The sequence below is a fragment of the Scardinius erythrophthalmus genome (genome assembly GCF_964197995.2).
Source record: "Scardinius erythrophthalmus genome assembly, chromosome: 10".
Lineage (NCBI taxonomy): Eukaryota > Metazoa > Chordata > Actinopteri > Cypriniformes > Leuciscidae > Scardinius > Scardinius erythrophthalmus.
Window position 1 is genome coordinate 37,742,372 of NC_138230.1, and position 15,012 is coordinate 37,757,383.

A 15,012-nucleotide genomic window follows, 5' to 3' on the forward strand; every position below is an offset into this window, starting at 1 on the left:
ATTTCGCTTTAAAACTGTTGCGAAACGTGCACAATGCAACATGAACGTAATATCATTTTGCAAAAATGAGCCTGGGCTGAATAAAAGAGGATGTAGACCATAGCCTGACAAGCCAGACCCACATCAAGATGTAGGGTCTGGGAACACACCATTGGCAGGGCTCAATCCGAGGGGCGGGATAAACGGCTGTCTTTCAAATTCCTTCTGCACGCAATAGGACAGCGCTTCAACCAACCAGAGTGTTTTCCCACCAGCGGAGCTAGTTGATAGATTAAACTTTTGCCGTATCCGGTCGGCAAAACTCCGAACACATCTTCCTTTTTTTAAGAATGACTTCAATGCCATTCTTTGTCCTTTTCTCAAAGAAAAGCTTAACTCCAAGTCCTCCAGAGTCGCGGCCAAAGCCGATTCGAAAGACCCATCTTCTTTGTTTTCAAGTAGCAGAGAATTCACACATGGCAACTCTGCCGTCATTATGTTAAGCTCGCCCACCGACTCTATACACGATGTGATTGGCCTGACTAGAGTTTGGTTTTTCTAGCTCGCAAGCCAACGGAGAGTTGCTAGACACTGGCTGCAAATTACATTTGCTGCCACTAGGGTGTGTCTAGATTTCTAGGCTATGTAGACCAAGGACTGTCAGGCAAAATGGGCATAAATGCATCATTAACGTAGTTCATACAAATAATGCATGTAACCACAATATGGTTAAGCCCTTATTTAGTGAAAATCTTGTCAGCCTTTCACTTTCATTGAATGCTAAAGAGCAGCTTGGATATTCTTCTAGATATCTATATTTCTTTTATTATCTTATGGATATAAGAAAGTCATACAGGTTTTAAAACACATGAAAGTGAGTAAACTATACAAAAAGTGAAATTTTTGAATGAGCTATTCAAGCTTTAAAGTCATCTTGAAATGAAAATTCCCCCTCTACTTTCTAAATATTATAAATCTTACTGTGAACAATCTGTGCATATTAACACGGTTTTGACCTCATGTTTAATCAAAATGTCATAACTGGACCTTCTGGTGAAAATGACTTCTCATTTTCTTGAGAACTTCTCTCTGGTGTGGTATGCAGCACTTCTCCAATAATTGACCCCTGCAAGCTCAAGTTTATCTACCTCAACTTTTAAGTGCAACGCCCACATCTCAAAACCCAATCAACAACTGATACATAGAACCAAGTTTCCACTCTACATTTTTTTCTTTTTCGCTGAAATGTTACTCTTAGATGTACGTCACAATATGGAAGAAAAGATCTGCCACTATTCCCGTTTCGTCTGTTGTCTACTTTAAAAATATAGGCAAGGAATGAAGTGGGCTGGAGGCAGACCTTAAATTGCATACGAATGGATGAAAGAACAGGCTTCCTTTCTTTCATTTGTTGCCGCTGACCTGCCTTTAGACATGGGGGAAGAGAAGAAATAAAAATAGCTTGATAAAATCAATCCCTTATGGTGGAAAAGAGCTTCTTGGAATTCATTTGTGCCTTCTCCAGTGTCTGCCTGGTGTTGTGGACATGCCGACATGAGCGGCTCATACAGATGAGGATGAACACATAGAGAAGATGATGAGGAGGTCATCTCGCTGCCTGGAGACCATCCTTCTTCTCATGCTGAGATTCATATTGGTTAAAGATGACCGTGATGGTTAATGAATACTGACGCATCACTTTGTTTCGGATGCTTGGCCAAGGATACATCCTGCATTGTTAAGAAGGGAGAAAGAAGGGGCTAGAGAAATTCCTGAGAGCATATGGAAGAGTGATACAAGTTTACACACAGTACACAATCCCAGCTGTATATCCCCATGATACAGGGGTCTAATTCTGCCAAATGATTTAAATCGAATGTCTGAGCGAAACCATTTCCTCTTCCCTCGCTTTCCAATATATACATTATACGAAATACATACATTGTATGCATAATCTAGCGAGAGGGGATGAGGGATTCAGCCTGACAGGGCTCTGCATAAGTTTTCCACTGTTTTTCTTCTAAATGTCCCTGAATCAAGAATAAAGAATTTATTCACAAAATAATTTCCCAGCCCCAGAGATTCAAAAACAAGCAGTTGGTGGACCCCGTGAGCAATCAAATACCAAACTGAAGAGAAACACTGAAAAATCCATGAGAATGGAAAGAGAAAAAAGGTCACAGACCACAACGCTCACAGCTACCTCTAGTGGCTCGATGTAATAAAACAATACACTTACACAATGAACGCATTATTCGACACATCAATGTGAATAAAGTCACATGGAAACTGAAAAGGGCTAAAGTTTATACATCCATATGCTAGCCGACGGGAAGTAGTAGAAGAAGTAGTACACTTCTTTCCATTTGTGATCGACGAGGTGTGGAATTCTGGAAAAAGAAGCCCGGATCATGACGTAAGGTGATTAACAGGTGTCAGGAATGGACTTTGAGCTGCGCTGGAGTAATGATTGCCTTTCAGCGGACAACCTTCCCCTTCCCACCAGTCCGTATGACCGTGAACCCCTCGGCTACACCATTAAAACGCACTGGCTCCCAAAACAGCCCTGTCCTGCACACGCACCAGTGAACCTCCAGGCCCTGATTGCTTCCACGTTGCTTGAGTAAACATCTGAGACGAATTAGGCCCTTGTTATTGTTGTTTAACTCTAACCACATCGTGCTGCTGCGCTGCAGGAATAACAGTCCCACAATGCAAGGGCCAGTACAGGACAAGTCGAGGACGGCGATGGGGGCCGCCGTGACACTTCATTACAAACGTGTGGAGGGACCTGCAACAGGCTCAGCACACACAGGTCCCATTATCTACATACCTAGACCCCTACCAGACTTCCCTTAACACCACTGGACCTTTCTACAAAACGTACGCCTCCCAAGACTACGGCTCTGTTCTTGTCGAACATGGGGACCTTTCTTCAAATGTTGGTTTTAGATTAGTCATCTAAAGTTGTTTTCGACACAAGCGTTAAAGACATGAACACAGCACTGTGATATGGTTTGCACAAATGAGCGCTTTATTACAACTTCGAGTAAATATTAGTTTGTGTCAAAGACCTATTGAGTAGAAGGTTGCTCATAGTCTACGATGTATTAAATCTGATCACGATACACAGGTAAATAAATTAAACCTTCTGTGCCTTATGTCCGAGTTAAACACAATAAGAAAAACAAAGAATACACTAGAGACAAATACAAAAAGAGACTTGAGAAAGTATTTTCCTGAAATAGACAACATGGACCAGGTGGAAAGAACATGCCATCCTTGTTGACACATCGAGAGAATCTTCTCGACGGCGGACTCACATAGCAATACTTGCAATGTTTTATTGTATCATAAGAAGGATTACTTGGTCTTCCCTTGACCAAAATAGAAGTTTTTGGTTCCCAACCCAACAAAAAAAAAAAAGTCTCTCGGGGTCAAAGGTTAGTGTCTCTCAGCCTCATTCATCCCCAGCTGGCATGTTCTCCTCGATCCTTTTAATGAACTTCATGCGAATTTCTGTCACATTGTCTCCTCTTAGTGTGTCCTGAGCAAACCGCACATCCACCGCCATTTGAACCTGCAGGAGTCGAAAAACGTCCGCAGCGTGAATGGCAATTGAGGGTTATCAGAAGATACATCAATTCATTTCACGCAAAAATGCTCCTCACCATTTCAAGAGCTCCTCTCAGCACTCCACAGAGCAGGTTGGAGTAGACCAGATTATTGTGGTTGTCAGGAAGCTCTACAAAGTCCACCAGGGGGTTGCTTTCGAGGATAAGAGAGAACTCATCTCCAGCAGGACTCCAGTTGGTCACGCTGGGAGTGATACCCAAGTACATCTTGAAGGCTACCTGTTAATATGAAGACAAAAAGGCCCTTCAGTCTTCATGTTAACTCGCTTGCCTACATCTATGATGTCAAGGCCACATTTAAGTGATTTTGCAGAGCTGCCACATTCTTTTTAGGTGCTGTATTCACACTCTGAAATGACTTGAGGGGCTTTTGCACGACAGCACAGAAAGGGTTTAAGGAGACGTTTTTAACCCTTTGAATGCAATTAAATGGAAGAAATTATCAGGGTGGGCCATAAGAAAACCAGAATATTGCTCATTTTACATCACAGTAACAGTATATATCACAATGTGGTTATTTTTTGCAGGACATTAAATAAAAATGGTTTATATGTTACATGTTAAAAAACCTTACTGTAATGCCTATTTTAGATAATCAATACTTCAAATGAATGTTACTATTTCAAAATGTTCTCCTTTTACTTGGAACCTATACAAAAGATTATTATACTGTATGGTTGAACAAGATACACTAGGGATGCATTTAGGTTATCGGCCAATACTACAGTTTTTTTTTTTTTTGGTGTCTTTCAATATTGGTCATTTAATAACGCAAGCTCATTCCCCCTATTTTTTTTTTTTTTTTTTTACATTTACACTTTTGTCTTCAAATCTCAAAATTAATATTTATTTCATACTGTACATTATAATGTTGTTATGCCTAAAATCACTTGGAGCCAAAATCACTTAACTGTTAAAAACCATATTATGTAATTGAAATATAGCTGAAGAAAAATTAAATACATAAATAAATAATGTTAACTTGAAGTACTAAAATCACTAAAACTGAAATAAAAATTAATTAAAGCTATATATACTGTAAATATTGATCAAATCCCAAAAGCTGATAAAATGACAAATCCACATAGCAAACTTTCTTAAAATTAAACTAAAAAATATAGAAAATATAGAAATAACAATAAAAGCTAATGCCAAATATTAATAACTATAATCATAGTTGGCACATTTAAAACAACTCCTTTTCATTTAAATTTTGAATTAATTATTACACAATAATATAGATAGAACTTTACAGACAGGCCATAAAATGATAACAATTACCGGCTTATTGTATTGAACAGAATTTTAATATCATGCATCTCTTGATTACATCCATCAGTGCAAAAAAGCTTCACATTATGCAACACTTGAGCAAAAAAATAGCTCTGAATGATTCTAAATTCTGTTTGGATGAGCCCCATTTAAAGCTATTAAATAGCCTAAATACACAAACCTGTGAGCGCACATCATTTGAATTCTATATTAATGCTCCCAGTCGCGGCGTTGCTCGACAACTGTAAACAATTAGACTAAACGCTTCACATTATAACCCTCATTAAAGTTATATTAAAAAGTGTTTAAAGGGATCAGGGTCCCAGCAAACCGATGGGTCCTGGATTAACATTTGACAACGTGGCACACGCAGAGGAAAGTGAGGAGAGAAAGACAGAGAAAAAAGAAGAAAGGAGAACAGACAGACAGAGACCAAGCAAGCATGGACAGGTGACGGACAGTGGGAAGAACGCTCTGTCAATCCTGTCAGTGTGAACTCTATACGCTGAGGGTGAGGTGCAGTGTTTCGTAAAAAAAGCACAGTCTGTGGCTCTCACAGACCAAAGAAAACAAGGCGAGAGGAACATGAGTGTCTCGGTTCACTCTAACACCGCACAAACGGCTCGCCAGTTGGCTTTGCGGTAGCATAGCACGGATGTTTCTCAAGCTGTGCGACTCTGAAAAATTAAAACCGGTAGAAAGATGTGATGAAAGCTAAGAAAGTATGTGGGCTACTGCAGGTTGAAGTTCAAATTCCAGTCACTTGCTTGAGCATTAACATGCTTGCTTGCTTTTTGATTCTCTCTCTCTCTCTCTCTTGCCTGGCCTAAGGCAGGGCTCAGCATGCGTTCTGATTGGTTCAAAGTACTCACGTTACCTTTGCAATGACATCGGCCGTTTCTCGGAAATCGTGACACCTCCCCACGCTGGACCGAGCCAAGAAGTCCTCAATCAGACGCACTCCGATATTGTATCCCCTTGAAAGGATGGAAGAGAAGGGAAGCTGTGAAACTGTGTCATTGTCAGAGTAACTGCTTTCATTCGCCTTCATTTCACCCATCAACGCAATCACAGGAGCTATAGTCTCTTTTTACTTTGAAGGTTTTAGTAAAGCCCTTCAGCTTCAAGGACTCGAAAAGAAAGTTACAAACTTGTTTGGCCAGAGAGAAAGTCAAATTTTGCTCTTGCTTATATCATATTTGATGCTTTAAAGAAGCAGGAGGGAAAAAGGTCGTATTACAGACGTGTTGCCAAACCCAATATCAGTGGGACTACTGGATTAGTTCAAGGCACGGTTTAAATGAAAAGACCACTCAGCCAAAGAATACACGCTGCCCACTGATTCTCTAAACCACAACGGTTGGACTCCACGCATCCTCATGGCTTTTCCCACAATCTTTAAAACAGTGCTTCTCAACTGGTTTTGATTCAGGGCTCAGACTGTACATTGGACATCAAGTAGCGACCCAACATAGTACCAAAATTGTTCATCAAACAAAAGAAACAAAAATGTACTTAAACATAAAAATGGATTAATACAATTAACTACACAGGCCTAACAATATGAAAAACTTTTTTTTACATACAAAAATTGAGCCTAATATTGTATTAGGCTGCCGAATATGAGAAATGCACAGCCATTTGTGCATTTAAAAAAATATTAATAAGCATGCCTCAATACGTGCATGTAAATGAACTAATTGATTTTCAGTGCAATTAAGGCCCTGTTTACACCTGGTGAGATGCGCTTTGGTCGATCACATCACAAATGGACGACGGGTCTAAAATGTTTTGAGCTTGGCACTTTCAACCACTTCCAGAGCTAGTTGAAAACACATTCGACTGGATTGCGTTCCTAGTGTAAACGCTCATGTGGTTGAATGTGTTTGGACAGCCACAAAAGACCGCCTACTGACCTAATGCGTAAACATTATGTGAAGGGCGGTAGCCAGACGGGATTTAAACTTTGTTGGCTGGAGACCCCAAGTTTGGTTTGAAGACGAAAAACATACCAAGCACAATGTTCTCTCACTATTCCTGATTTCTAACACGCACTTACCGTGTTCGGCGGGGTCTTGCGGCTTCAGAGCAGAAACAAAAGCTGCGACTCTCCGTATGTTTTTCTGTCATGTCTGGGCATGTTCATATGTAAATTCCGTAGATCGAAAGATATAAAAGAACACATACATTTACCCAGCCATAGACCCTCCCCTCAAAGACATCAGGACTGAAGTGGTTGAAAGTGGACTAATGAGACGGATTAAACACCAGGTGTAAACGGGTATGTGTCTCCTTCGTCCACTTGTGATCCGATCGACCAGAACGCATCTTAATACAGGTGTAAACAAAATGCTAAGAAAAGAGCCAATAACTGACACTGAAAAACATATTGAGGTCGGCACACATTGTAGACTGCTCTGGGTCATATTTTCTTTTACCTTGTGTAGTTCTGTTCAAGGTTTTGAGGATGCGAGCTTGTCATTCAACCTGCTTAGGTTAGCATTTGCCTAATTTAACTAGCTTCCACAAAGTTATAGATGAATTAGCACCCTACCCATCACAGAAAACATTCTGCATTTTTATATTTTCAAAAAACAACACTTGGTATGATTTTTAAGTTGTTTTCCAAATGGGGACCAAAAATGTCCCCACAAGGACAAGAATTGTAGATATCGACATCTTTGTGTGGACATTTTGTCCCCATAATGTAGGGTTTACCAGGACACACACACACACACACACAACATCAAGACTCTCATCCAGTCTTTCATCTGCATCCTCTCTAATGGTGGAATAAAATCAGAGGGGAGCAGAATCATACATTTGAAAAAGCAGGGGTGTAACCTACAGCTGCACGATTCATTTAGCAGGGTGGGGAGGGAGACCGTTCTCAAAAAAACCTGGAGTGGCACATTTTAAATTCTCAACACCACCCAACCCAACTCCAGCAGGCTGGATGGCACGGTAGGACAGGGCAATCACCACACCTAATACACTAACAGCCTACACCCAGCACAAACACTGACGATACAGCATCCACACTAAGCCCATCAGAACTCTGCTCCATTCCTACTGGCTGACTAATGGAAAACTGCCTGGACAAATGTAAATGAAATGGTGACTAGCATCTGAAAATCGAACCATATTCCTTACACTTTCATTGAGTTTTTAAACTAAAATCTTGTCTAAATGAAAACAGAAAGTATTAATGTCATTTGTAAACAGTGCATATAATATGAGCAGATTGGATGAAGGGAAAGGAAGGGAAAAGGCAGACTCACATTTTATCCAGTTGTTTGTTGACCTCCTCATCATTTTCATAGTCTTTACACAGCTGAGTGACCAGGGCTCCATACGTGAGAGTGAATAATTCTGAATTCTGTTCAAGAGAAAGATAAACACAAAATTACCCACCACCATATTTACTCAGAATTTAGTGTGTAACCTGAAAAAAAAAAAAAAAAAAAGACACTGATTGCTATTACAAAATAATAATAATAATAAGACTGGATCAAAAATTATAATGCAAAACACAGGTCCAAGCTTTTCATTATATTATCATGGAGCCTTTTTTGCTAACAGCAACATTTCACAGCAATGTTCAATTTATTGTAGGGAAATAAAAACAGGGTCGGAAAATCATTATTTTTCTTATTTTGACCCATGCATTAATTTGTATTTATCATGCAAAGAATGTGCATTTCCAACCAGCCTGTGATTAATTTCTATTTACTTGATATTTGGTGAGTGTTACTTTTGCACCCGATTAAATTTTTTACATTAGCTGCAATCAATCAATCGATAATTCCAATTTAATAACTAAAATAATTTAAATAAAACAATTTAGAAAGAATAAAATAAATAATAAATTAATTAATAAATAAAATGGTATCCATAGCCTTTGGTCTATGGCTCCAATGTTGTTTTTAAATCCCAATTTTTCTTAATTAAGAACATTTAAAAAAAAAATACACTTTTTGTGTGTAAATTTCTCTTTTTTAATTAAAAATTCTATTATGAGCATAACAATCTGAGTTAAAGCGGAACATTTTTGTAATAGCTCCCTTTTGCTTTAATGACAGAAGGCATAATCAACTCCACAAGTTTGTGTAAAAGCTGATGATTGTGTTCTGTCAAATTTGATAAGATCCACAGACCATCTTGCACTACATTAGGAGTATTACGAAGTTCACATGGGCACAATTTTGCTTATTTTCATTTAGTGTCCAAGAAATAATGCAGTATCGTATTGACTGCATCAAAACATTTCTTTCCATTATTTCAAAATCCCAGGCTTTCAATATGGTTTTAGACTTCTGAACTCCACTATATAGGTTGTATAACAAAGAACTCAATCCTCCACTGTATCATCATCATGATCATCATCATGGGTAATAATCAGGTCTGAATGAATGAGAGCACACAGTGGTCTTGAGCGCCCTCTCACGGCAAAATATGAAGTTGTTAAAAACATGTACAATTTAAAACATAACCCAAACATAATAACAAATCTAAAAACCCATGCATGACACAGCTGGATAAATATATGTGCGAGTCTCTGCTTTCACTAATTTATTGTTTAGTCCGTATTAAGAGTAGCCTACAGTTACAATGCCAGTTGCCTTGTGCAATAACATCTGTGCAAAAACAAAATGAATGGAACATAATGCATTATGCAATGAAAGTAAATCATTCTAACGAATCAATCATTTAATAATTTCCCCAAACGGTTATTAGAAAAATTATCTGCACTTCTCAAGATTTTTAATTCAAAAGCCAGCCATCACTAATGGAAAGACTAACGTTACTCATCTCTAGAGGAATAAACTAACCCACTCCTAAATAACAATTAAAGTACACTACACTATATTCATTTTTATACAAATAAACAAGCACTACTCCAATAAACATGTTATTTATCCGATGATGATAATAGCATGTTAGCTGGCTGCCCTGCGTTTGCCTGAGATCCACGGAAACACAAAACACACTCACCATTTTCTTGCTGTCGGTGGCTCTGTTCGACTGCCTTGACATGATGTCTAATATTACAGGTGTGCACACAGATCGCTTACAGGTAATATTTTATTAATCTGCTCAGTGCAAAGACAGTCCCGTGATGTTGTTCCTGTCACTGTGGTGGATTTACTTCCTGAATCGCCGCTGTCAAGCCGGAAAAGTTGCTTCGCTTTGTATTGTGGGTATTGTAGTCAGACTGTAGTTCTGACCAGTTAAAGGGTTACTTCACCCAAAAATGAAAATCTTTTTGATGAAATCTGAGAGCTTTACGTCCCTCCATAGACAGCTACGCAACTGAAACTTTGAGGCTTAAAAAAGTTCAGAAATGCAACACTGAAATAGGCTACATGCAGATATACTCATTCTCTGCACCTGCACTACAATATAAACAATATTTATTAATTTAATAAATACAATAAATACACAACAATATTTATTCATTTATTTATTAAAGCTACACTGTGTAGGATTTACTTCCATCTAGCGGTGAAATTATATGACTACCAACTGAATATTACTTTCTAGCCCCTCCCATTCCGAGGCCGTTTTAACTCCTACGGTGGCCGTATTAATTAAAATCTCCCGGCAGTCGCGAGTAATCTCCCCCTCGCATTCGTCACGGTGCCACTGAGTGTAAAAACGTGAAAGGCTAAGCTTGAATTTCCAGGTATGTCCCTCTTTGGCTAATGTATTTTCAAGATGGAGGCGCAACATGGCTTCCGCCATTCGAGCGTCTCGCTCGTATGTATTATAAATGGCAGATTCTACGCTTATACGAGAATACTTGTTTAGTTGGTAGAAGTAATTATACATTAATGAGCACATATCATTTTGAAAGAACAAAGTGTTTTTTGCTAAGAATCAACTTAAAAAATTACACAGTGTAGGTTTAAAGGCACAATATCCTATGTAAGATTTTTGGAATAAAATATCCAAAAACCACTAGAAAAATATTAAACATGTTGTTGACTTGTGTACTTATGTTTCCAACAATGTTTAAATCCAGAGAAATCAGCTATTTTAACCAATGTAACAGCCCGTGTCATTGCGTCGCCTGTCAATGATGTAATTTCTGCGTTACCCCCTATTTCCGTATAGAAATGCTTTAATATATTTTGTGTTTATTAGACAGGTTACGGTAAAGTAACAAATTAGAAGTAGACCACACAATCCCCAAACAGCTGTACATATCCCAAAAACATCGCTTTGCGAGCGAACACAAAGTTTCTCGGGTGAATGCTGCGCAAAACTTTTAGAACACAAAGGCATTGAAATACAGTATACATCTGATCAGGATGATCCAATCCAATTTTGCTTTGAAAAACTGACCCAAAAGTAAGATGGATTACCTGGTCCTGGATAGCAAAACATGGGATTTGCAAATCCAGATCATTCTGATAAACTTTTTGAAATGGCTCCACAAATGGCTCCTGGGGAGTGAGGTTTACACGCACAGCTCTTACTTGCCTATGTCCATTACAATAGTTAATTTGAAAAGTATTATGACCCATAAACCTGAAATGTTATGTTCTTTACATTATTCTTGGGGATTCTTCATCTGTATGTTTTGATCATTTAACAATTTAGAGATTTACTGCTTTGGCTTGATGATGAAAATCATCAAGCCAAAGCAGAATGGACCTTCTAATTCAGAAATGTGATTTGCTGCATCTAATATTATAAATAAACTCCTCTGATTACAACTCAGAAGAAAGTAGCTATAAGCTTCTATGAGTGTTTTATCTATTTCTACTAAGAAGACTAACATATATGAAAAAGTCATGTTTCACAACAAAACTATTTTTAGATCTTTTTCTTTAGTGTGCCAGTAGGATTCCAAAAATTCCTTTTGCAAATATTGTGATAAATCAGTTGCTGCATCTGAAATTGAATTTTTTGAATCCTGTTATTATAATCATGCCAAAACAGCAAATAAATGTCTAAAACATGATCAAAACATACCCAGATAAATAATCAGGAATGCTCTATACTGAAGAATAATGGTAAAGAAATTTGAGGTTTCTTGAGACTAACCAAAGATCTCAAAACTATCTACTGATGATAATCTTCTGATGATAAATAATTCTTACATATAAAGATTATATGACCAATGGCAATGGTCATATAATATGATTATATGACCAATATGACCATGGCAACATATGTTTAAACATTAGTTTAATGCATCAAATTAATTTGACTTCATTTTTTTAACTAATATGATTTAGTCAGTTTAATAATTTAAGTTGAATTACTTATACATCCAATTTGATTATACAGTACTTAAAAATGTAGGTCAAGGCAACTGATTTTTTTTAAACAGATACCGAGGTAATGAGTTTCAACCATAATTTTCTGTTTTTCTCGCAGAGATTTGAATTACATTACCTGTATTATAAAATGAATATGCTTGGACTAAATTTACACTATGTCTATGTAACGGATGTAGGCCAGTAAGAGCTGTGCGTGTAAACCACTTCCCTGTCTTCAAGAGGCCTCTAGCGACTAACACTGGAGGCTATGGTATTTTACGTCCTTGTTAGCTCTCAAGAGGCGTTCTAGCGACTTCAACAGAACAATCCCAGAATGCGTCCGCACGTGGATACTGTAGTTATAGTGCGATTATTTGACCGGGAAAAGAGAATCTGAAAAAGTTTACAAGCAAAGGCATAAAAATCATTGCGAGCTGGACCGATAACATGACCTGGGAGCAAGCTGATGAGTTGAATCAGATGTGTTTGATTAGGAAGAGTTCCAACAAAAACATAAAAAATGTGGGTGTTTCTGCAGAAACAGGATTGGGAAACACATTGCCGGACTGTCTGAGATGAGCACAGAACACGGTGAAGGGAAAGCTCTGGAAGTGTGGATTCCGACAGCTGGATTGTTTGCCGTTGGATTCTCTTCCCCCCACGTTTCTTACACAATGAGGTTCTAATATTTACAAAACAGGCCAGGTGGTGCCGATAGCCTCGCTGGCAGTGTGCTGGCATATGGTGCTATGATTTGGGCGACCTGAGTTCGAGTCCTAGCTAGTGGACTTTTCCTGATACAGATACATTTTGTGGTCAAATCATCCTTTATCAGTTGCAACTCCTGTCAGACTCATTTCTTTCTTTTAAAAAACTTTGAGAAAGTGATTCATGCTTTTTACTTCTAAACTTGACTAATGTAACTTACTTTATGATGGAATTAGTCAAACAGCTTTGTCCCGATTACAATTGGTTCGAAATGCGGCAGCTAGACTTCTGATGGGGGTCCATAAACGGGATCATATCAAATTCAGATTTTTTTTGCCAATTGGCTATTGCCCAACCCTACCTTATGGCATGCTTTAAATGCTGAATTTTCCATTTAAGCAGTAATGATACATTATTATCACTGTTAAATAGTTATTTAACAATTAGCCTACGTTCAGTTCTGCATTAATAATTCAGTTTGTTTGCCCCTCCCATTTTGTTTTAGCACCAGCCGCCACTGGACAGAACCCATAACAAGGCGTAATGGCAACGACACCTCCTTACAGATATGTAAAAATAAACGTGAATTTAGGCTACTTTATGTTTTGTAAACATTGTCATGTTAATTATAATCAAATGCATTTTTTTTTTACTGACCATATTATCATTGATATTTGTTTGAGAGGGGCACTTTTGATTCATTTTGAAAAAGGTCAAGTGCTCAAGCCCCCAAAGCCCAAAGTAACAGAAGCAGGCCTGATAATCTTCTGCTGAGGCAGTGTTTAGCTGTTTAGCCACACTATTAAGTAATAAAGTGGCACATTCCACAACCTGTTGTTTTCTGAGATTAGCTTCAATATTTAAGCTATTTTTAGACTAATTTCTGAAACTTACATGATGTTTTTATAGGCTACAATGTCCTTTCAAAAGATCAAGGGAATTTTTATTTCTCAGTTCATGACCAAACCAACAATGCAATGTCATGTGCAGGCTGCTGATAGGCTGCTTGGTTCCTCAACGTTGGTAAAAGATCAAACGTTGAACGAATATAATGCAGTCTTCTCTCTACCGTAAGATGAGGTAAGCTAGTCTGTTTCTAGCACTAACGGATTCCCTACTGGTGTGCAAAAAATAGCCAAGTAGTTTTACCGTTTTCTGCTCTTTTGCTATTCTTCTAACTGTTAGTTATTAGCTATAGCGGCTAACGTTAATGAAACGGAAGTCTCGAACATTCACAGAAAATAGCAAAATAAGGTGGATAGATAGAGGAAATCAACTAGCCTGGAAATGTACATTTATATTTTAATTGATGTAGCACGTTCGTTTTTTTTTTTTTTTTTTTGCCAAGCCGATGTTTACTACTTTGCTATTGACTATTTTTTCTTCCCTGAGGCTTAAGACAATCTATAAGTAAGATAATAAAATATGTTCAACACCAAGCAATATTTCATGTCCGTGTAGGGGAGAGTGGGGTAAAGTGAGACATTTTTTACATTCGTTACCCTCTAAGCGAGCTAAAATGATATATCAGTCAAATTTACACATTTCCCATTAATTCAGGATGTTTCCTAGCAATGGAAATTATTAGAATGTATTCAGGACGAAGGGCAGTGAAAATATGATTGTTTTTAAAAAAGTGGTCTTGTGTCTCACTTTACCCCAGCTTAGGGGTAAACTGAGACAGACCAGAGAAATCAAGGGGGTAAAGTGAACCAGCTGGGGGTAAACTGATCCACTTACTTTTTCCACTCTGAAACTTTCATAACAACACATGTTGTAACAGTAAGAATCTTGACAGCTATCTTGACAACCACACATTCCAGAACTAATGTCGGACTAGTAACAGAATCATGGGGATTGGTCAATTAAGCACAATTTTTTAATGACCCACCGGTGCGCATCCAAGTGAAGGTGCAACGCCCTTGGCGTGCTAAGGGTGAATGGCACACTGGAGGAAATTCCTCCTAAAAAAAAATTAACTATGTCCAAATTATTGTGATACATTTGGAAAACTCAATGCTGTCAGACCTCCCCTGGCCAGCCCAGGGAGAGTGGCCCGTCCTGAGCCAGATTCGGATTTGTCCGCCACCGCTGGAGCTCCGTTTGGAGCAAAGTCAGTCCTAAAACGGATCTTTGGGTCTTTGTGG

General features: G+C 38.3%; 1 protein-coding gene across 1 annotated transcript; it reads right to left on the reverse strand.

Annotated features, from left to right (window-relative positions):
* Positions 1 to 1,218: 1,218 nt before the first annotated feature.
* trappc3 (trafficking protein particle complex subunit 3) lies at positions 1,219 to 10,082 on the reverse strand. Its single transcript, XM_081376466.1, has 5 exons — positions 9,882 to 10,082; positions 8,168 to 8,265; positions 5,764 to 5,863; positions 3,651 to 3,833; positions 1,219 to 3,559 (listed from the first exon to the last, which is right to left on the reverse strand). The coding sequence occupies exons 1-5, from the start codon at positions 9,921 to 9,923 to the stop codon at positions 3,440 to 3,442; spliced, it is 543 nt and encodes a 180-aa protein (XP_081232592.1). The 5' UTR covers positions 9,924 to 10,082; the 3' UTR covers positions 1,219 to 3,439.
* Between the last annotated feature and the right edge of the window lie 4,930 nt (positions 10,083 to 15,012).